Source organism: Bufo gargarizans, chromosome 7 (genome assembly GCF_014858855.1).
Source record: "Bufo gargarizans isolate SCDJY-AF-19 chromosome 7, ASM1485885v1, whole genome shotgun sequence".
In the NCBI taxonomy this organism is placed as follows: domain Eukaryota; kingdom Metazoa; phylum Chordata; class Amphibia; order Anura; family Bufonidae; genus Bufo; species Bufo gargarizans.
The window spans coordinates 79639284-79662978 of record NC_058086.1 but is presented as its reverse complement, the minus strand read 5'-3'; the positions used below and the strand labels follow the sequence as shown (position 1 = coordinate 79662978).

Here is a 23695-nt window from a genome sequence, read left to right as displayed (position 1 = left end):
ATTTTAAGAACTTGGTCATGCCTTTTGGTTTGACCAACGCCCCGGCAGTATTTCAACATTTCATCAATAACATTTTTCATCATTTGGTGGGAAGGTTTGTTGTCGTATACCTGAATGACATTGATTTACTCGCCCGACAAGGAGTCTCATCAGGATCATTTGAGACAAGTCTTGCTGATCCTCCGGTAGAATACGTTATATGCCAAGTTAGAAAAATGTGTGTTTGCTGTTCAAGAGATTCCTTTTCTGGGTTACCCACTTTCCGCTTCGGGCTATCGCATGGATCCCGAAAAAGTCTGTGCAGTCTTGGAATGGGATCTGCCCGAGAATCAGAAAGCGCTTATGAGGTTTTGGGGGTTTACCAATTACTACAGAAAATGTATCTTGAATTATTCCACTGTTGTCAAACCTCTGACTGACATGACTAAGAAAGGGGTGGATTTATCTGTCTGGTCAGAAGAGGCGTTACATGCTTTTTCCACTATGAAGAAATGTTTTTCTTCTGCTCCAATTTTGGTGCAGCCTGATATGTCTCAGCCATTTATTGTTGAGGTGCACACATTAGAAGTGGGAGTTGGTGCAGTTCTGTCGCAGGGTCCCTCTCCTGGCAAATGGCCAAAAAAACTCTCTTCTGCCGAAAGAAATTATGATGTTGGCAATAGAGAGTTGCTGGCCATTAAATTGGCCTTTGAGAAATGGCATCATTGGTTAGAAGGAGTGATTCATCCCATTACTGTATTTACCGATCATAAAAATCTGGCCTACCTGGAGTTGGCTAAACGTTTGAACCCAAGGCAGGGCAGATGGTCTTTGTTTTTTTTACCAGATTTAATTTCATTGTCAGTTTTCACCCTGTGGTCAAGAATGTCAAGGCGGATGCCTTGTCGCGTAGCTTCCCTGGGGGAGGGGGTAATACTGAGGATTCTGGTCCGATTCTGGCTGATGGGGTGGTTGTATCCGCCCTCTATCCTGAACTGGAGGCGGAGGTGTTGGAAGTTCAGGGAGCAGCACCTGATTCCTGTTCCCCAGGGAGGTTGTTTGTTCCTTCTGAGCTTCGTCACAAGGTGTTTAAGGAATATCATGATACTGTCCTTGCTGGACACCCTGGGAGCAGATCCACTGTTGATCTCATTTCTTGGAGATTCTGGTGGCCGGGTTTACGTAAGAGTGTTGAGGGCTATGTGGCAGCTTGTGAGACCTGTGCACGTGCCAAGGTTACTCATCCCTCAGGATCTCTTCTTCCTTCGTCCATCCCATCCCATCCCTGGATGCACTTGTCCATGGTCCACTTTATCACCAATTTGCCCAGTTCTTCAGGGATGATTTTGGTCGTGGTCGACCGCTTCAGCAAGATGGCACACGTCATTCCATTTTCTGGTTCACCCAATGCCAAAACTCTGGCTCGGACATTTGTTGTTAACATTGTGAAATGACATGGCATGCCCTCTGATGTGGTGTCTGATAGAGGTGGAGCAAATCTACAATTGTCAAATATTGCGCTTGATTAGTTACTCCCAATAAGTGAAAATATATACTGATCCCCTAGAGGACAAAGGGGTAAAACTTAACGTTTATTCCTATATCTAAAAGGATAAAGCACTCACCTAAAGCATCGGCCTAAAAGGCCTCTAGAAAGACTAACATAAAGACAGCCCAATTTGGCCAGGACATACAAAAACACTAAGGTAACACCAATTGAAGGCAAGCATAAAAAGGAACGTTCTCACCCATCAGGTGCTGTAGACGTTGGTGGTAGAATGGCTTGAATGCGTGCGGCCTCCCATACGGTAGATGTACAAATATGTGTCACCAGTAGAGATGTTTACAGTCATGAAGACCCCAGGAAGGCAGAGGGCGGGAGCAAAAGGTCCCTAATTAGCCTTAATAGTGGGGCTAATTCCCCCTACCTACCTATACGAGGTACTTGCCCCGCAAGGGGTGTCCCCGTCCGGATACCTTTCCCTGGTGCGGGCGGAATCCCTAGTACACCCTATGGCGGTAGACTCCCGACGTGTCACGTTTTATTCAAAACAAAATCATCAGGGGAGATGTGAAAAAACAAACAAAGTCAGGCTGATGGTGAAGCCTGCATTGGAATAAACCAAAAATATAGGGAGAAAAGTTAATGACGTAAGCATACGGTCGTTAAAGCAGGAATACGGTTATTCCAGCAAATATTAAGTGGGCAAGGCCAGTGGAGCCAAGACCCCAAAAAGAAACCACCAGCAGCTTTAAGGCAGGCTCCCCAGTGGGTGACGCCCGTAAAGGTCCAAATATGACCCAGGATATAAACTATCCAAAGAGCGGCCGACAGCTGTGTAGCATGCGGTCGGTGGTGTATCAGTGTAAACTGCAGCATTCACCCCATAAGATGCACTGCCATTCCCCCCCCCCCCCACTTTTATTTAGGGGGGGTGTCTTATAGGACGACAAATACGGTACTTAATGTGCGAATAAACAATGAACTGCTTAAGTTAAAGACTTTGTTATTGCCTCTATACTGTGTCCGCTAACCTGCCAACCAGAGCGAATCCCCACAATATATACAGTTGCAAGAAAAAGTATGTGAACCCTTTGGAATAATATGGATTTCTGCACAAATTGGTCATAAAATGTGATCTGATCTTCATCTAAGTCATAACAATAGAGAATCAGTCTGCTTAAACTAATAAACACACAAAGAATTAAATGTTACCATGTTTTTATTGAACATACCATGTAAACATTCACAGTGCAGGTGGAAAAAGTATGTGAACCTTTGGATTTAATAACTGGTTGAACCTCCTTTGGCAGCAATAACTTCAACCAAACGTGTCCTTTACTTGCAGATCAGACGTGCACAACGATCAGGAGTAATTCTTGACCATTCCTCTTTACAGAACTGTTTCAGTTCAGCAATATTCTTGGGATGTCTGGTGTGAATCGCTTTCTTGAGGTCATGCAACAGCATCTTAATCGGGTTGAGGTCAGGACTCTGACTGGGCCACTACAGAAGGCGTATTTTCTTCTGTTTAAGGCATTCTGGTGTTGATTTACTTCTATGCTTTGGGTTATTGTCCTGTTGCAACACCCATCTTCTGTTGAGCTTCAGCTGGTGGACAGATGGCCTTAAGTTCTCCTGCAAAATGTCTTGATAAACTTGGGAATTCATTTTTCCCTCGATGATAGCAATCCGTCCAGGCCCTGACGCAGCAAAGCAGCCCCAAACCATGATGCCCCCACCACCATACTTCTCAGTTGGGATGAGGTTTTGATGTTGGTGTGTTGTGCCATTTTTTTCTCCACACATAGTGTTGTGTGTTTCTTCCAAACAACTCAACTTTGGTTTCATCTGTCCACAGAATATTTTGCCAGTACTGCTGTGGAACATCCAAGTGCTCTTGTGCAAACTGTAAACGTGCAGCAATGGTTTTTTTGGACAGCAGTGGCTTGGACCTCTGTGGTATCCTCCCATGAAATCCATTCTTGTTTAGTGTTTTACATATCGTAGATTCGCTAACAGGGATGTTAGCATATGCCAGAAACTTTTGTAAGGCTTTAGCTGACACTCTAGGATTCTTCTTCACCTCAGTGAGCAGTCTGCGCTGTGCTCTTGCAGTCATCTCTACAGAATGGCCACTCCTAGGGAGAGTAGCAGCAGTCCTGAACTTTCTCCATTTATAGACAATTTGTCTTACTGTGGACTTGTGAACAGCAAGGCTTTTGGAGATACTTTAATAAACCTTTCCAGCTTTATGCAAGTCAACAATTCTTAATCGTAGGTCTTCTGAGAGCTCTTTTGTGCGAGGCATCATTCACATCAGGCAATGCTTCTTGTGAAAAGCAAACCCAGAACTGGTGTGTGTTTTTTTTTTATAAGGCAGGGCAGCTGTAACTAACACCTCCAATCTCATCTTATTGATTGGACTCCAGTTGGCTAATACCTCACTCCAATTAGCTCTTGGAGAGGTCATTGGTCTAGGGGTTCACATACTTTTTCCACCTGCACTGTAAATGTTTACATGGTGTGTTCAATAAAAACATGGTAACATTTAATTCTTTGTGTGTTATTAGTATAAGCAGACTGTGATTGTCTATTGTTGTGACTTAGATGAAGATTAGATCACATTTTATGACCAATTTGTGCAAAAATCCATATCATTCCAAAAGGGTTCACATACTTTTTCTTGCAACTGTATATTGTATATAACTGCATAACATGCACCAGTTCTGAGTTTGCTTTTCACAGGAAGCATTGCCTGATGTGAATGATGCCTCACACAAAAGAACTCTGAGACCTAGGATTAAGAATTGTTGACATGCATAAAGCTGGAAAGAGTTATAAAAGTATCTCCAAAACCTTGCTGTTCATCAATCCGCGGTAAGACAAATTGCCTATAAATGGAGAAAGTTCAGCACTGCTGCTACTCTCCCTAGGAGTCGCCGTCCTGTAAAGATGACTGCAAGAGCACAGCGCAGACTGCTCAATGAGGTGAAGAAAAATCCTAGAGTGTCAGCTAAAGACTTACAAAAGTCCCTGGCATATGCTAACATCCCTGTTAGCGAATCTACGATACGTAAAACACTAAACAAGAATGGATTTCATGGGAGGATACCACAGAGGAAGCCACTGCTGTCCAAAACAGACATTGCTGCACATTTACAGTTTGCACAAGAGCACCTGGATGTTTCACAGCAGTACTGGCAAACTATTCTGTGGACAGATGAAACTAAAGTTGAGTTGTTTGGAAGAAACACACAACACTATGTGTGGAGAAAAAAAGGCACAGCACACCAACATCAAAACCTTATCCCAACGGTGAAGTATGGTGGTCGGGGCATAATGGTTTGGGGCTGCTTTGCTGCGTCAGGGCCTGGACGGATTGATATTATCGAAGGAAAAATAAATTCCCAAGTTTATCAAGACATTTTGCAGGAGAACTTAAGGCAATCTGTCCACCAGCTGAAGCTCAACAGAAGATGGGTGTTGCAACAGGACAACGACCCAAAGCATAGAAGTAAATCAACACCAGAATGGCTTAAACAGAAGAAAATACGACTTCTGGAGTGGCCCAGTCAGAGTCCTGACCTTAACCCGATTTAGATGCTGTGGCATGACCTCAAGAAAGCGATTCACACCAGACATCCCAAGAATATTGCTGAACTGAAACAGTTCTGTAAAGAGGAATGGTCAAGAATTACTCCTGACCGTTGTGCATGTCTGATCTGCAACTAAGGAGGTTCAACCAGTTATTAAATCCAAGGGTTCACATACTTTTTCCACCTGCACTGTGAATGTTTACATGGTGTGTTCAATAAAAACATGGTAACATTTAATTATTTGTGTGTTATTAGTTTAAGCAGACTGTGATTGTCTATTGTTGTGACTTAGATGAAGATCAGATCACATTTTATGATCAATTTGCGCAGAAATCCATATCATTCCAACTGTATTTGTGTCTCAGATAGACTGAATATCCCCTGTGTGTAGGTCTGTATGTTGTAGTGAAATAATGGTGGGGAGATAAAGGTGACAGCATAATGGGGGAACAACAATACAGTAAAAATGAAAATAAGGATACAATAAGGATACAGATGTTGATAAAAAATATACAGGTGTTGATAAAATAAACTAAAAAGTAAAATTCGACATGCAATAGAAAATAAAAAAATAATAAATTAAATATGTACATAAATGGAGTACACACATCAATACTCATTAGTAAAATAGTTGTAGTGCATATCTATGGTCTCTTGTACTACCATACTTGGATATATAAATCCATAGGTATGAATTACTTAGATATTCTAGTTGATCCATATTAAACCATGTTTAGCATTAATTGGATTTTTGTAAGGATTAGTTAGTAGGTATAAGAATTAGGTAGTTTATAGCATCTTCTCATTGTTAATTTCATTTTATATATATATATATATATATATATATATACACACACACACACATATATATATATATATATATATATATACATATATACACACACACACATACATACAGTACAGACAAAAAGTTTGGACACACCATCTCATTCAAAGAGTTTTCTTTATTTTCATGACTATGAAAATTGTAGATTCACACTGAAGGCTTCAAAACTATGAATTAACACATGTGGAATTATATACATAACAAAAAAGTGTGAAACAACTGAAAATATGTCATATTCTAGGTTCTTCAAACTAGCCACCTTTTGCTTTGATTACTGCTTTACACACTCTTTGCATTCTCTTGATGAGCTTCAAGAGGTAGTCACCTGAAATGGTCTTCCAACAGTCTTGAAGGAGTTCCCAGAGATGCTTAGCACGTGTTGGCCCTTTTGCCTTCACTCTGCGGTCCAGCTCACCCCAAACCATCTCGATTGGGTTCAGGTCTGGTGACTGTGGAGGCCAGGTCATCTGGCGCAGCACCCCATCACTCTCCTTCATGGTCAAATAGCCCTTACACAGCTTGGAGGTGTGTTTGGGGTCATTGTCCTGTTGAAAAATAAATGATGGTCCAACTAAACGCAAACCGGATGGAATAGCATGCCACTGCAAGATGCTGTGGTAGCCATGCTGGTTCAGTATGCCTTCAATTTTAAATAAATCCCCAACAGTGTCACCAGCAAAGCACCCCCACACCATCACACCTCCTCCTCCATGCTTCATGGTGGGAACCAGGCATGTAGAGTCCATCCGTTCACCTTTTCTGCGTCGCACAAAGACACGGTGGTTGGAACCAAAGATCTCAAATAAGAACTCATCAGACCAAAGCACAGATTTCCACTGGTCTACTGTCCATTCCTTGTGTTCTTTAGCCCAAACAAGTCTCTTCTGTTTGTTGCCTGTCCTTAGCAGTGGTTTCCTAGCAGATATTCTACCATGAAGACCTGATTCACACAGTCTCCTCTTAACAGTTGTTCTAGAGATGTGTCTGCTGCTAGAACTCTGTGTGGCATTGACCTGGTCTCTAATCTGAGCTGCTGTTAACCTGCGATTTCTGAGGCTGGTGACTCGGATGAACTTATCCTCCGCAGCAGAGGTGACTCTTGGTCTTCCTTTCCTGGGGCGGTCCGCATGTGAGCCAGTTTCTTTGTAGCACTTGATGGTTTTTGTGACTGCACTTGGGGACACTTTCAAAGTTTTCCCAATTTTTCAGACTGACTGACCTTCATTTCTTAAAGTAATGATGGCCACTCGTTTTTCTTTACTTAGCTGCTTTTTTCTTGCCATAATACAAATTCTAACAGTCTATTCAGTAGGACTATCAGCTGTGTATCCACCTGACTTCTCCACAACACAACTGATGGTCCCAACCCCATTTATAAGGCAAGAAATCCCACTTATTAAACCTGACAGGGCACACCTGTGAAGTGAAAACCATTTCAGGTGACTACCTCTTGAAACTCATCAAGAGAATGCCAAGAGTGTGTAAAGCAGTAATCAAATCAAAAGGTGGCTACTTTGAAGAACCTAGAATATGACATATTCTCTGTTGTTTCACACTTTTTTGTTATGTATATAATTCCACGTGTTAATTCATAGTTTTGATGCCTTCAGTGTGAATCTACAATGTTCATAGTCATGAAAATAAAGAAAACTCTGATTGAGAAGGTGTGTCCAAACTTTTGGTCTGTACTATATATATATATAGATATATATATATATATAAAAATAGAAAAAAGAGAAGCAGCACACAAAGATGTGGGTGCAAAAAATCCTCCTAAGAGACCTGTGACCAAGGTCCCAGGTATGGATAATGTAGCAAAAAGAAGGCAGCACTCCAGATGATTGTGAAAAAGTGGACGGTTTATTCACTCATCAGCGACGTTTCAGCTCTCTCTATGGAGCCTTTTTCCAGCTGAGTAACATGTGCCAAATTACATTTATATATAGTGCAAGTGATTTGACTAAATACAAATTGATACATCATATAATAAAGTGCAAATGCATAAATATCACAGCCATATTACAAAAGTGATCAGTGTACCAACATGGTTCAATATAGCAGCATTATCAATAAGTTCATGAAAATTTCATAGTGCAATAAAAACGATCCAGAATCGCAAAAACTCCATAATTACTAATCACAGGTGACAAGTGAACAAATGTGTTTAACATAATATAAATTAAAAACCTTTGAATGAGTCACTTCAGGCGAAATAGACATGATGGGAGCTTGTTGGCGTCCGGAAAGGAAAACGGCGCATGCGCCGCTCCAACCTCTATCGCGAGATTCACAGTGGTAATACAAGACGTGCAAACCACATCAAAAATGGCCACTTTAGAACATAGCTTCAGGGCGCATGCGTGTGCCAAAACACCGCCCATGTAGATTTGACAGGCACTCGTACAATGCCTGAGCACCGCAGTATCTAGCAGACAGAGCTGATCCAAACATCGGGGGCCGGCGGGTCAACGTCGGTCACCAATAGGATATCTGTATCTACGTGGCGGTACGGTAGAGAGAGCTGAAACGTCGCTGATGAGTGAATAAACCGTCCACTTTTTCACAATCATCTGGAGTGCTGCCTTCTTTTTGCTACATTATCCATACCTGGGACCTTGGTCACAGGTCTCTTAGGAGGATTTTTTGCACCCACATCTTTGTGTGCTGCTTCTCTTTTTTCGATTTTTGTATCTTCGGACCCAGGGAAGCCAAGCACCTGCAACATGAATCATACTACTGGATGTACTCACTCAGATGTGTTTTCCTATACGCCTGAAGACGAGGAGAGAATATTACACGATTCGGTGAGAGACATTACCTTTTTATCTACATTTTCTGCCACTGACATTAAAAGGAAATTGGAAAATGAAACCAAACGTTTAATCAGTCTGGAACTACATCTTGTAACTCTAAGTGAATATCATGTTGCACATAGGATTCCTAGAGGGATGCGTTCCCATCTGAGACCAGATCTATTCATCAACAATGTGGAATTTTGTGCTAGATTTGTCCAAATTTCAAACAAATATGCATTTGATATTATTTTATTAAACGTTGAATTTCTACAAAAAGAAAAAGCAGCAGTACAAGTGACTCTGGCTGAATTGACAGATAAATTGAAAACTGTGTTGTCTACTGAGGAGTTTGATGCCTATATGTCCAATAATGCGGTATACCTTGACAAATTCAGGGGAGATTTACAAAGTAAGAAACGCCGCAAATGGATGCGAGATGTTGATGATTATGCCACAGGTTTCATATACAACTGGCAGGGTGACCAAAGAAGAAATCGCAGGATTCCAGGCGAGAAACATGGATCCAGGTCCCCGTCGATCACCAAGAAGCCCCAGGGATATAACAGCCGTGAGAATGCTACAGCGTCACAGTTGGACTCTAATCTTGCTACGTCATCTACATCTTTTTTAGGGGGAACCCCCGGGTCAGCAGGACCCGCCGAGGGGGGAGGAGACAACATAAACAAAGGAAAAGGGAAAAGTGTACAGTCCTATCAGGGCAGGACTTTAAGGCGCAAGACATAGTGGTAAATATTTCTTCAACACCTTTGAACACTGTACAGTTATCTCTATTGAATAAAGGCCTGTCATATTGTCCCGTGAACACAACCAAATGGTTTGACCTAGAAATTGATTTGCAGAGATTTCTGCGCAATATTAAATTGAAGGTGTGGTTCGCTGAACAAGGTGACAGACCTACATCTAAAAATGTAAGGGTCAGTGAGTTGACTTTGAAAAATCTTGACCTATATGTTAAAAGTGATTTTACTCCAGTTATTGATCACCCTGCTATTGGGGCTTTTGGTCTCGCGGTCAAACGCGACATTGCAAGTCTCAAACAGGAGACATCTCAACAGCCATTTAAATTTGCTAACATGACTAAAGCGGAGATGGCGGCACTTAGTGATCTGGCTTCGGACCGCAACCTCACCATCAAGTCTGCTGACAAAGGTGGTGGGGTTGTGGTCATGGACACCAGATCCTATGTAGCTGAAATCAGACAGCAGCTTTCAGATACTAAAGTGTATGAAAAGATTTATAATGATCCTAAGTTTGTACTCTTGAGAGAGCTTAAGGAAATACTAATTGAAGCTAAAGAGAAAGATATTATTGATGAGAGAATTTGTACCTTTTTGTATTGTGATAAACCTGCCACACCGATTCTATATACCCTACCCAAAATACACAAATCTCTGACTTCACCCCCGGGACGTCCCATCGTCGCGGGGATGGACTCATTGTTTTGTACGGTCTGTCTATTCCGAAGGGGGCATTACTGGCTTCCTTTGACGTGATAAGCCTATATACTTCGATAGAACATGAACTGGGCATACAGGCTATTGAACAGGTCCTACATAAAACAGACTATAGTATTACCGGTCAACGTTTTTTGATTTCTTTGTTGAGGTTCATCCTGACTAGGAACTACTTCCTGTTCCAGGATGACTTTTTTTTACAGTTGCGTGGGACCGCGATGGGGTCCAACGTGGCGCCGACCTATGCAAATCTTTACATGTCACATCTTGAGGAGTCTGTCGTCTATGTGAGCCACCACTTCAGCCATGTGCTGGGGTGGTGGCGTTACATTGATGACATTTTCCTGGTTTGGGTCGGCGCCACGGAGGACCTCATCGCTTTCCATAGTTTTTTTAATTCTATTGATCCCAGTGTTAAGTTTACATTGGCACACTCAGTGGCTTCTCTGCAATTTTTGGACACTCAAGTTAGCATTCACAATGACAAGTTAGTGACGGACTTATATGTGAAACCGACAGACAAAAACACTTTATTGCGTTACGATAGTCACCACCCAAAACCTATGATAAGGTCGCTTCCTTTCAGTCAGCTCCTTAGGGTCAAAAAAATTGTCCAAGATCCGGTAAAAGCAGAGAAAAGATTGCAAGAAATGGGGTCCAAATTTCAGACACGTGGGTATCCCAAAAAATTGATTCAAGAACAGATCAATAGAGTCAAACCGCTCACTACAGAAGTCATCAGAGAGGGATTAGGTAACCATAAATGTTCCCAGGCTCGAATTCCCTTTGTGTCGGAGTTTAGCACAAATAGTGGCAGGATTGCTGCCATAATTAAAAAGCATTGGCAAATTCTCACTAGCAACTTTGATAAAGTGCAGGAGTTTAAATTGCCACCCTTATGCTCTTATCGACGCAGTCCCAACTTAGGTGATAGATTAGTGAAATCTGATATTGGTTCTAACAGGGAGACATGTGAAAGTTACTTTGGTTCTACCCGTAAAGGATGTTATCCTTGTTATAACTGCATCAATTGTAAATTAATGCTGAGAGGCGACTCTTTTGTGCATCCCATCTCGGGACAGAGGTTCAAGATCAGACAGTACTTAACATGTGACTCCTCCTATGTTATATATTTGCTGATGTGCCCATGTGGCCTCCTATATGTTGGGGAGACCACATGGGACGTCAAGACTCGTTTCAATCAACATAGGTTTTCTATCAGAAAACAAAAAATGGATCTCCCTGTATCCAAACATTTTACTGAAGCTAAACATACACAGAATGACCTGCGCTTTAGAATTTTGGAGCAAATATTTCTCTCAAGGCGAGGCGGTGACCGAATAAAACTTTTTAAAAAACGTGAGCTCTACTGGATTTATACACTTGGTACCCTTAAGCCATATGGTTTAAATGTAGAGTTTAGGATTGTCTAGTCATGGATTATGTGTCTTCTCTCCTGGTCCGATGACGTATGTGGAAAACAACATGTGCTATACAATAATAGAAAATATTTTCTCTTTTCTCTTCTTTTTTTCTGTAGGATATGACTTTGAAATACAGCATACGAATGTTCACATATGGCGATGACTGTAGGAATCTTGTTGGCGATCCTTCTTCTTCTTCTCTTTTATTGTTTGCATTTTACAGTATGTACAACTAATGCTTGAGGACAGTCACTGTCTGTGGGATGGTGCAACTCCAGCCCCTTTTGGAACTTGGGTTGCATCTACACAGACGGAAGCTGCTGCCCTATTTAATATAATATAATATGGATACAGTACGAGCCCCGATGCAGTTTGGTCCGTGCCTCTCCAGCGGACAGTGGTTTTTGGACACAAATCCCACTTTATGGCTGATAGTGACATGGAGCGGATGTGCTGTCATTCTGGACTACTGGGTGATAACGGTGTGACTACCGTACCGCCACGTAGATACAGATATCCTATTGGTGACCGACGTTGACCCGCCGGCCCCCGATGTTTGGATCAGCTCTGTCTGCTAGATACTGCGGTGCTCAGGCATTGTACGAGTGCCTGTCAAATCTACATGGGCGGTGTTTTGGCACACGCATGCGCCCTGAAGCTATGTTCTAAAGTGGCCATTTTTGATGTGGTTTACACGTCTTGTATTACCACTGTGAATCTCGCGATAGCGGTTGGAGCGGCGCATGCGCCGTTTTCCTTTCCAGACGCCAACAAGCTCCCATCATGTCTATTTCGCCTGAAGTGACTCATTCAAAGGTTTTTAATTTATATTATGTTAAACACATTTGTTCACTTGTCACCTGTGATTAGTAATTATGGAGTTTTTGCGATTCTGTATCGTTTTTATTGCACTATGAAATTTTCATGAACATATTGATAATGCTGCTATATTGAACCATGTTGGTACACTGATCACTTTTGTAATATGGCTGTGATATTTATGCATTTGCACTTTATTATATGATGTATCAATTTGTATTTAGTCAAATCACTTGCACTATATATAAATGTAATTTGGCACATGTTACTCAGCTGGAAAAAGGCTCCATAGAGAGAGCTGAAACGTCGCTGATGAGTGAATAAACCGTCCACTGTTTCACAATCATCTGGAGTGCTGCCTTCTTTTTGCTACATTATATATATAGAGATATTATAATATAAAAACTTTCATTTCATCAAGATCATGTGGGGTAAGTATATTTAGCTGGTATATTCAATAGATCTCGCACTTCTGGAGGGGATTTAATCTGTTGTACAGGTTGGGTGGTATAAAATCTATCGGCATGATCTTGATAGTGTGTCGTTCTTTTTCTGGTGTATTGGCACAGAGCCTTGATAAGCTGTGTTTTACGTAGAGTTTTTGTATGTTGTGTCAATGTTGATTCAGACAACAATGTAGTTCCTGGGTTGTGCGCCCTACATAGTGGAGGCCGCATTCGCACTCAATATTATAGATAACATATTGGCAAGTTAGACGATGTCTAATGTTAAAGGAGGTTTTGTTTGTATTTGAGAAGGTTGTTTTGTAGTGTGTGATAGTGGAGCAGCAGAGGCAGAGGGGGGTGTTGCATTTGTAACTCCATATATTTGGGGGAAAATGTCTGGGGCGTGTCCCTTCTGGTGGTGCTTGGGTTTGCTTGGCACCAATAGATTTCTGATGGTGGGGCATGTCTATATGTAATTTTAGGTTTATTCAGGAGGTATTTTTTAAGATGTGGATCTTGTAGTAGGATTTGACAATTTTTTTGTAGAACGACGGAGTTTGATGTGCTAAATTGTGTGATAAAGTGGATATCCTTCAGGGCTTTTTGGTCTTTTTTGCTTGGTTCTAAGCATTCTGACTCTTAGTTGCAGGCTCTTTTTTATACGCATCTTGTACAATATTGTTGGGGCATTTGCTTGTGTGACAAAATCCTTATGATTGGTGCAGTTTTGCCTGATCCGTTTGTACTGGCTGTATAGTATATCTTTAAAGGGAACTTGTCACCAGGATTTTGTGTATAGAGCTGAGGACATGGGTTGCAAGATGGCCGCTAGCACATCCGCAATACCCAGTCCCCATAGCTCTGTGTGCTTTTATTGTGTAAAAAAAAACGATTTGATACATATACAAATTAACCTGAGATGAGTCCTGTACATGAGATGAGTCAGGGACAGGACTCATCTCAGGTTAATTTGCATATGTATCAAATAGATTTTTTTACACAATAAAAGCACACAGAGCTATGGGGACTGGGTATTGCAGATGTGCTAGCGGCCATCTAGCAACCCATGTCCTCAGCTCTATACACAAAATCCCGGTGACAGGTTCCTTTTGAGCTATTTTTTATGGTGGTATATTAAATGTAACTATTAGTGTTTCCTTACTGAATTTTGGGGTAAAGCTGATACCCCAATCTGTGTGGTTTAGGCTATTACAGAACTGTAGAGCAGATTCCTCATCACCGTTCCAGATAATAAACAGATCATTTATGTATCTTCTGAAGTGGATGATATTGTCCTTAAAGGTCTGGTGGCCCCAAATTTGTGTCTTCTCAAATTCCCCCATGAAAAGGTTAGCGAAAGATAACGCTACTCGCGTCCCCACAGCGGCCCCCGTGCATTGGTGGTAAATGCTATTATTGTATATGAAGTCGTTTTTCAGGATAAAAAGGAGGCTTTCACATAGGAAGTCTATCTGTTATGGTTTGAGGGACTTGTCTTTTTGAAGGGTATTCTTTATACAGCTAATCAGTTAATGCCTAATTAGTGACGTATATTGGAGTATAGAGCAGTTACGTCGAGTGTGAGTAGGCTATAATTGGGTGACCATTTTATTGTTTATAATTTGCAGATGAGCTGGTTGGAATCATGTAAATAGCTGAGTAATTGTTTTAATAATGGTAGTAGGAACAGATCAAGGTATTGTGATAGATTGCTTGCGCGCATTTTGTGTTAGAGACTATGGGGCACCCGGGCGGATGTGCAGTATTTTTGTGTATTTTTGTGTATTTTCAGTAAGTGGTTAAAGTATGGGGTGCATGGTGTTCTAGGTGTTAGAACATTTTTTCTCTTTTTTGTTTATGTATTGGGTTTGTGAAGGCTTATCTTGATAAGTATGTTTTTTTTGTGAGCTCAGGGAGGGGTCTCCAATGGTTCTCTCATCGCAGTGGGTGTCGCTTAGGATGTTTTCGGCTTCTTGTTCGTAGTCTTGGACGTTCTGTATCTCAATTCTTCCCCCTTTGTCACCTGGGCATATGATTATGTTACTGTTCTTTCTTAAGTTATTAAGGGCTGTTCTCTCACTTTTGCATAAGTTTCCTTTGTAAGCTAATGTATTTATATTGGTTGTTTTTACTTTTAGTTCCTGCAATATGAATATAAATAATGTGGAAACGATGTGTCCTTGACTTGGTACGGGGAAGAAATTTGATTTGGGTCTGACATCCAAGTGGCTATATGTAGGGCTTATAGAGTTGTCTAGATTGTTTTCTATGGTCTTGTTTGGAATATTTCTGAAATGTTCTATCTCAAAATGTCTTCTGATGGTAAGATTTCTCCTGAATTTCTGTATGTCGATATATAGTTCTATGGGGCTTACCCTATTGTAGGGGCAGAAGGAGAGACCTTTCTGTAAAAGTTTCATTTTGGATGGTGTAAGTTTATGGTTAGAAAGGTTGAAAATCTTAATTGTAGAGTGACAATTGTCATCTGAGGTTGTTGTGGCGCTCGTGGAACTTATTGGTGTTTTTCCAGTTTTTGTTTTCTGTCTGCCTCCCCTTTTAACTCGTAGTCTTTTTTTCTCTTTCCGGATGTGGGTTTGTAGTAATGGGTGATTTTGTCGTGAGGTGGCTGGGGTGGGCCTGTGATTCGTATTTGCTGGACATAAAAAAGGCACCAAAGTACAAGACACTGAGCTGGTGTTGTTGACAAGAATGGTATGAGTGGTGAATGCAGATAGTGATGGGTTGGTAGAACTTAAGGGCTGGTAGAAGTGGGGTTAAGGTGTAGAGTAAGGTTATTAATGTCAGCAGATGGAGTCTCAATCGCTGAATTGGGTTGATGGTCTAGCATGGTTGCTTGAAAATCAATGAGGAGGGGTGAGTGATCAGAGTGGGGTGTTTTGGAGTAATATGTTTTTTGGGAGAGTGCCCTCTATGATTCTGTTTTTAGTTTCTAGATATTAGACCCCCGTGCCCTAACCAAAGCCCAAAGTATACATCATTTAGAGATACTTCTCCCAGCGCTTGAAGAAAAAGAGCTATCCCCCGCTCCCTAACCAAAGTAATAATAATCACAAATAAAGACACATGCACCCATTGTTTACTTAGGCTAATCCCAGATGGCATTACCACTGTCAGTCCATACGAACACGCCTACTTTCCTCCCCCTGGCCTACGCGCTAAAACCCTTAGTTTTAAATGTGCTGTAACACTATCAGATGTACATAGTCCCGATGAAGGGGGCAATTCTGCCCGAGAAACATGTAGATGACCTTGTGAATAAAGATTATTGTGCATCTGAGGCATCGCTCCTGATGTTCCTTTACTCCACACCCTGGCAGCGCCCACAGTGATCTGAAAGCACCTTGTCACTCTAACAGAGAAAATCAATGGACAATTGAACCTTGGACAAAGCATACCTAATCCGTTGCTTGAGAAGATAAATGACACTGAACAAACTTCCTAATGTCCGTTTGTCTGGATTAAGTTTTTCATGGCCAAACTACAAAACAGAATGGAAATGCCTAAAGGTCAAAAGCTAGAAAAAATGTTACAAAATGAATACATATAGGGGTTGTATTTATCACACTTCTACAACTGAACGTGTGCATCAGCCTAAAAACAAAGTTCAGAATGTAACACTAACATGTCACCACACACAATAATATACTGTTCAAATAATTAAAATTGCATTAACTTTTTTTTGTGACAATTTAAAATTCTAAATTAAATCACTGATATATATTATCTTTTTCGAACAGGTAAAATATAAACATATATTATAAAGAAAAAATATACTGTATAGCAGTTTAAGGAACAAACCAATTTACCCACAGTATACATAGCAGAGTACATTGCATTTTTTGTATACTTCAATGAGATGGTATTCAATAACCTAAGAAAATGGAACCCTGTATGGTATCACACAGGAGACTAAACAAACAGAAGACCCATATTACTTCCTAAGTACTCTGCTGCCAAATGATACCATAAGGCACCACAACTGTCCTCTATAAGAAATGGATGGTTCCAGTAATATGGCATCTTTCCATAAATACAGCTTTTTTTAATTATGATAATTATTATATAATTTATTATACTGTATATGCTTAGTCGAAGAGTTAGTAAAACACAAAACTTTATATGTTTTACCTTACTGGCATAAACTTTATATATGTATGCCCTTCAATAGCCTAAAATAAAAATTGATGTTCTACTTAAAGGGGTATTCTCATTTCAATGATCACTGTTTAATCTGCTAATGATATAACAGTGATCATTTTTGTAAATATAATGTATTAGCCAATTCCCTTCCTTTTTGATAAAATCCTTCCCCTCCTACCTCTGTGTTGTCATGTGTTTCTTCTAGTTACGGCCACCTCTCGCCTGCTGAATGCAGAGGCTGCGCATGCGCAGAGTAACCACATCGATCCAGTGGCTGGCCTCTCATTTCTTTCATGAACGCGCACGGCCGGCTGTTCTTTATTGCCTTGTGCTGCTTCTTCTGAAACAGAGCCGCGCATGCTCTGTTTGCAGTGCAGACTTGGGAGAGAGGGGCTGGAGAGGTGTCCGATTACACTCTGCTCTGCCGGGTAGTGAAGGAATGTGCTCAGCATCCTCCAGCTCTGTCCCTGAGCAGACCTGCTATGTGTTCTGTCCCTTTGTCACTGTCCCCTTGAAAGGTCACATAACAGCTGGCCCCACTGCTTCTCTGATAAGGTGGCCCCTGCTTTGCGCTTCCTGACATTAGCATGGGCTGATGTCCAACTGCCCCACACAAGCTGCTAGTTGTATGAAATAGTAATGTGGCCCCAAGAGAAGTCAACAGGGCCACACTGCGCCTCCACATGCCTCTGCTTTCATTGTGACAAGTTCTAGGGGAGAATACTGCTGGATAGAAGTGTCCTATATTTGCACAATATGGCGGCACTTCTGTATCATAGTGCCATATAATGACACCATATGGCAGCACACAGAGAACAGAACTTCAATAGAAGTCTATGGGGCTATACACTACCTCTGCATGTCTTGCATTATGGACTGTTCTAGGAGAGAATACTTCTGAATTATTGCGCAATATAAAACCATATGGCGGCACAAAGAGTACTTGAGACTTTACAAAGCAAGAATTTCCCATCCCCCATTCTGCTTTCTCTACACGGATAAATTCCCCGCCATCTCTCTGGTGAAAATGCCCCGCCATCTCTCTGGTAAAAATGCCCCGCCATCTCTCTGGTAAAAATGCCCCGCCATCTCTCTGGTAAAAATGCCCCGCCATCTCTCTGGTAAAAATGCCCCGCCATCTCTCTGGTAAAAATGCCCCGCCAACTCTCTGGTAAAAATGCCCCGCCAACTCTCTGGTAAAAATGCCCCACCAACTCTCTAGTAAAAATGCCCCGCCAACTCTCTAGTAAAAATGCCCCGCCATCTCTCTGGTAAAAATGCCCCGCCATCTCTCTGGTAAAAATGCCCCGCCATCTCTCTGGTAAAAATGCCCCGCCATCTCTCTGGTAAAAATGCCCCGCCATCTCTCTGGTAAAAATGCCCCGCCATCTCTCTGGTAAAAATGCCCCGCCATCTCTCTGGTAAAAATGACCCACCATCTCTCTGGTAAAAATGCCCCGCCATCTCTCTGTTATGTTCCAATAGAAGTCTATGGGGCTATACACTACCTCTGCATGCCTTGCATTATGGACTGTTCTAGGAGAGAATACTTCTGAATTATTGCGCAATATAAAACCATATGGCGGCACAAAGAGTACTTGAGACTTTACAAAGCAAGAATTTCCCATCCCCCATTCTGCTTTCTCTACACGGATAAATTCCCCGCCATCTCTCTGGTGAAAATGCCCCGCCATCTCTCTGGTAAAAATGCCCCGCCATCTCTCTGGTAAAAATGCCCCGCCATCTCTCTGGTAAAAATGCCCCGCCATCTCTCTGGTAAAAATGCCCCGCCATCTCTCTGGTAAAAATGCCCCGCCATCTCTCTGGTAAAAATGCCCCGCCAACTCTCTGGTAAAAATGCCCCGCCAACTCTCTGGTAAAAATGCCCCGCCAACTCTCTGGTAAAAATGCCCCGCCAACTCTCTGGTAAAAATGCCCCGCCATCTCTCTGGTAAAAATGCCCCGCCATCTCTCTGGTAAAAATGCCCCGCCATCTCTCTGGTAAAAATGCCCCGCCATCTCTCTGGTAAAAATGCCCCGCCATCTCTCTGGTAAAAATGCCCCGCCATCTCTCTGGTAAAAATGCCCCGCCATCTCTCTGGTAAAAATGACCCACCATCTCTCTGGTAAAAATGCCCCGCCATCTCTCTGTTATGTTCCAATAGAAGTCTATGGGGCTATACACTACCTCTGCATGTCTTGCATTATGGACTGTTCTAGGAGAGAATACTTCTGAATTATGGCGCAATATAAAACCATATGGCGGCACAAAGAGTACTTGAGACTTTACAAAGCAAGAATTTCCCATCCCCCATTCTGCTTTCTCTACACGGATAAATGCCCCGCCATCTCTCTGGTAAAAATGCCCCGCCATCTCTCTGGTAAAAATGCCCCGCCATCTCTCTGGTAAAAATGCCCCGCCATCTCTCTGGTAAAAATGCCCCGCCATCTCTCTGGTAAAAATGCCCCGCCATCTCTCTGGTAAAAATGCCCCGCCATCTCTCTGGTAAAAATGCCCCGCCATCTCTCTGGTAAAAATGCCCCGCCATCTCTTTGGTAAAAATGCCCCGCCATCTCTCTGGTAAAAATGCCCCGCCATCTCGCTGGTAAAAATGCCCCGCCATCTCGCTGGTAAAAATGCCCCGCCATCTCTCTGGTAAAAATGCCCCGCCATCTCTCTGTTATGTTCCAATAGAAGTCTATGGGGCTATACACTACCTATGCATGCTTCTAATTGCATTATGGACTGTTCTAGGAGAGAATACTTCTGAATTAAGGTGCAATATAAAACCATATGGCGGCACAAAGAGTGTACTTGAGACTTTACAATGCAAGACTTTACCATTCCCCCTTCTGCTTTCTCTACACAGATAAATTCCCCGACATCTCTCCGTTAGGGCTCATCTACATGAATGTGTGTTGGCCGGTCCATGCATCGGGGACCGTAATTTGTGGTCCCCTATGTGCGGGCAACATCCGTGCAGCTGCCGCAGACGGATCCCAGACCCATTCACTTGAATGGATCCGTGATCCATCCGTTCTGCAAAAAAGTAGTGCAAGCACTACTTTTTTGCAATGCGTAGGCACGGCCAGAAACCCCACAGAAGCACTCTGAGGAGCTTCCGTGGGGTTTCGCTCAGTGCACCGCATCTTCCGGATTGCGGACCCATTGAAGTGAATGGGTCCGTGATGCGGGGCGCACAGACGACAGATGTAGCTGAGCTCTATATAAAGAGGTTCAGGGAAGATAGGTGTAGCAGAGCTGATTCCCCAGCAGGGGGAGGGGCCTCAGACACTGCAGGCTGCCAGAATGATGAGTCATACTTTTCACATGAAGGAGCACACAGGACTCAGCTCTCAGTGTGATGTCATAAGGAGGCGTGGCCGCCTTCACTCTAGCTACCTAAGCCCGCCCCCCCCCCTTATCTGCAGAAAAACCAGGAAGTTACCAGCAGAGTGACTGCAGGGAAGGCTGAATGAGCGAAATGAGAATACCCCTTTAACCCTTTCTTCAGTGGCATTCTCTACATCACTGACTTGGTCCTCCTGCTACTTGTTTCCAGACTGCAGCAGTGTCACGTAACGTGCAGGTGGAAGGTACATAACTGCAGCTGCCAGTCACAGTTCTCAGCATTAGCACACTGAAGACAATGATTGGCTGCAGTGGTTATGTACCATATTCTGGCACATCATCATTGCAGTTTGTAAATAGGCAGCAGGTGGAGGACTAAATCAGTGCTATAGAGAATGCTACTGGAGACAGGGGGGCGCTTAATATAATTTTTTGGGTAAACTAGGACTTGAGATTTTTAATTAACTCAGGCATCCATTTTAAATTGGACATTTTAAACCTGTCTGTCTGAGAAGAGATATATACCTTATGGAAATAAGTATGTTGGGAACTGAGATTGTGAGCCCCACTGGGGACAGAATGGTTGGTCAAACAGCTTATATTGATGACCTATCCTGATGATAGGTCATCAATATATATGGCCAGACAACCCCTTTAACCACCTCAGCTCCCCTAGCTTAAACACCCTTAAAGACCAGACCACTTTTTACAATTCTGCACTACACTACTTTCACCGTTTATTGCTCGGTCATGCAACTTACCACCCAAATTAATTTTACCTCCTTTTCTTCTCACTAATAGAGCTTTCATTTGGTGGTATTTCATTGCTGCTGACATTTTTAAATTTTTTGTTATTAATCAAAATTTAATGAAATTTTGGCAAAGAAATGTCATTGTAATTTTTTTTTTTAAAACGACATCCATATATACATTTTTAGCTAAATTTATTGTTCTACATGTCTTTGATAAAAATAAAAAAATGTTTGGGTAAAAGTTATAGCATTTAAAAACTATGGTACAAAAATGTGAATTTCCGCTTTTTGAAGCAGCTCTGACTTTCTGAGCACCTGTCATGTTTCCTGAGGTTCTACAATGCCTAGACAGTAGAAAACCCCCACAAATGACCCCATTTCGGAAAATAGACACCCTAAGGTATTCGCTGATGGGCATAGTGAGTTCATAGAACTTTTTATTTAGCGGAAAATGATGATTTTTTTTTTTCCTTACAAAGTGTCATATTCCACTAACTTGTGACAAAAAATAAAAACTTCCATGTACTCACTATGCCCATCATGAAATACCTTGGGGTGTCTTCTTTCCAAAATAGGGTCACTTGTGGGGTAGTTATACTGCCCTAACATTTTAGGGGCCCAAATGCGTGCAAAGTAGTTTGAAATTAAAATGTGTAAAAAATGGCCTGTGAAATCCAAAACGTGCTCTTTGGCCACCTAGGCTGCAAAAAAGTGTCACACATCTGGTATCGCCGTACTCAGAAGAAGTAGGGCAATGTGTTTTGGGGTGTCTTTTTACATATACGCATACTGGGTAAGAGAAATATCTTGGCAAAAGACAACTTTTCCCATTTTTTTTTTTATACAAAGTTGGCATTTGACCAAGAAATGTATCTCACCCAGCATGGGTATATGTAAAATGACACCCCAAAAACCATTCCCCAACTTCTCCTGAGTACAGCGCTACCACATGTGTGACACTTTTTTGCAGCCTAGGTGGGCAAAGGGGCCCACATTCCAAAGAGCACCTTTCGGATTTCACAGGCCATTTTTTACACATTTTGATTTCAAACTACTTTGCATGCATTTGGGCCCCTAAATGCCAGGGCAGCATAACTACCCCACAAGTGACCCCATTTTGGAAAGAAGACACCCCGAGGTATTTCGTGATGGGCAAAGTGAGTTCACAGAAGTTTTTATTTTTTGTCACAAGTTAGTGGAATATGAGACTTTGTAAGAAAAGAAAAAAAATAATAATTTTCCGCTAACTTGTGACAAAAAATAAAAAATTCTAGGAACTCACCATGCCCCTCACTGAATACCTTGGGGTGTCTTCTTTCCAAAATGGGGTCACTTGTGGGGTAGTTATACTGCCCTGGCATTTTAGGGGCCCAGATGCGTGAGAAGTAGTTTGAAATCAAAATCTGTAAAAAATGCACTGTGAAATCTGAAAGGTGCTCTTTGGAATGTGGGCCCATTTGCCCACCTAGGCTGCAAAAAAGTGTCACACATGTGGTATCGCCGTACTCGGGAGAAGTTGGGGAATGTGTTTTGGGGTGTCATTTTACATATATATTCATGCTGGGTGAGAGAAATATCTCAGCAAAAGACAACTTTTCCCATTTTTTTTATACAAAGTTGGCATTTGACCAAGATATTTATCTCACCGAGCATGGGTATATGTAAAATGACACCCCAAAACACATTCCCCAACTTCTCCTGAGTACGGCGATACCACATGTGTGACACTTTTTTGTAGCCTAGATGCGCAAAGGTGCCCAAATTCCTTTTAGGAGGGCATTTTTAGACATTTGGATCCCAGACTTCTTCTCACGCTTTAGGGCCCCTAAAAAGCCAGGGCAGTATAAATACCCCACATGTGACCACATTTTGGAAAGAAGACACCCCAAGGTATTCAATGAGGGGCATGGCGAGTTCATAGAATTTTTTTCTTTTTTTTGGCACAAGTTAGCGGAGATTGATTATTTTTTTTTTTTCTCACAAAGTCTCACTTTCCGCTAACTTGGGACAAAAATTTCAATCTTTCATGGACTCAATATGCCCCTCAGCGAATACCTTGGGGTGTCTTCTTTCCAAAATGGGGTCATTTATGGGGTGTTTGTACTGCCCTGGCATTTGAGGGTCTCCGCAATCATTACATGTAGGGCCAGCATTAGGAGTTTCTGCTATTCTCCTTATATTGAGCATACAGGTAACGAGATTTTTTTTTTCCATTCAGCCTCTGGGCTGAAAGAAAAAATGAACGGCACAGATTTCTTCATTCCCATCGATCAATGTGGATGAAAAAATCTCTGCCCAAAAAAAGAAAAAGGAGGGGAAAATCGTCTGCCAGGATATAGGAGCTCTGCCCAACATCCATACCCACTTAGCTCGTATGCCCTGGCAAACCCGATTTCTCCATTCACATCAATCAATGTGGATGAATAAATCATTGCCGGGATTTATTTTTTTTTTTTATATACAGAGTGTTTGCCAAAGCATATGAACACCGCCGCCCCCCTCAGCTCATATGCCTCGGCAAACGTATCTTTTACTGCAGAGGAGA

The 23695-nt window shown here is 42.0% G+C and overlaps 1 protein-coding gene across 6 annotated transcripts in view; it reads right to left on the bottom strand.

The window, feature by feature from the left end:
• SLC25A17 (solute carrier family 25 member 17) overlaps nucleotides 1–23695 on the bottom strand; it is a 388899-nt gene that overhangs the window by 96919 nt on the left and 268285 nt on the right. For all 6 annotated transcript variants that reach the window (XM_044300759.1, XM_044300763.1, XM_044300764.1 and 3 more), the window contains one exon: nucleotides 16302–16384. In XM_044300759.1, coding sequence (XP_044156694.1) covers nucleotides 16302–16384 — 83 coding nt within the window. The remainder of the gene's footprint in view (nucleotides 1–16301; nucleotides 16385–23695) is intronic.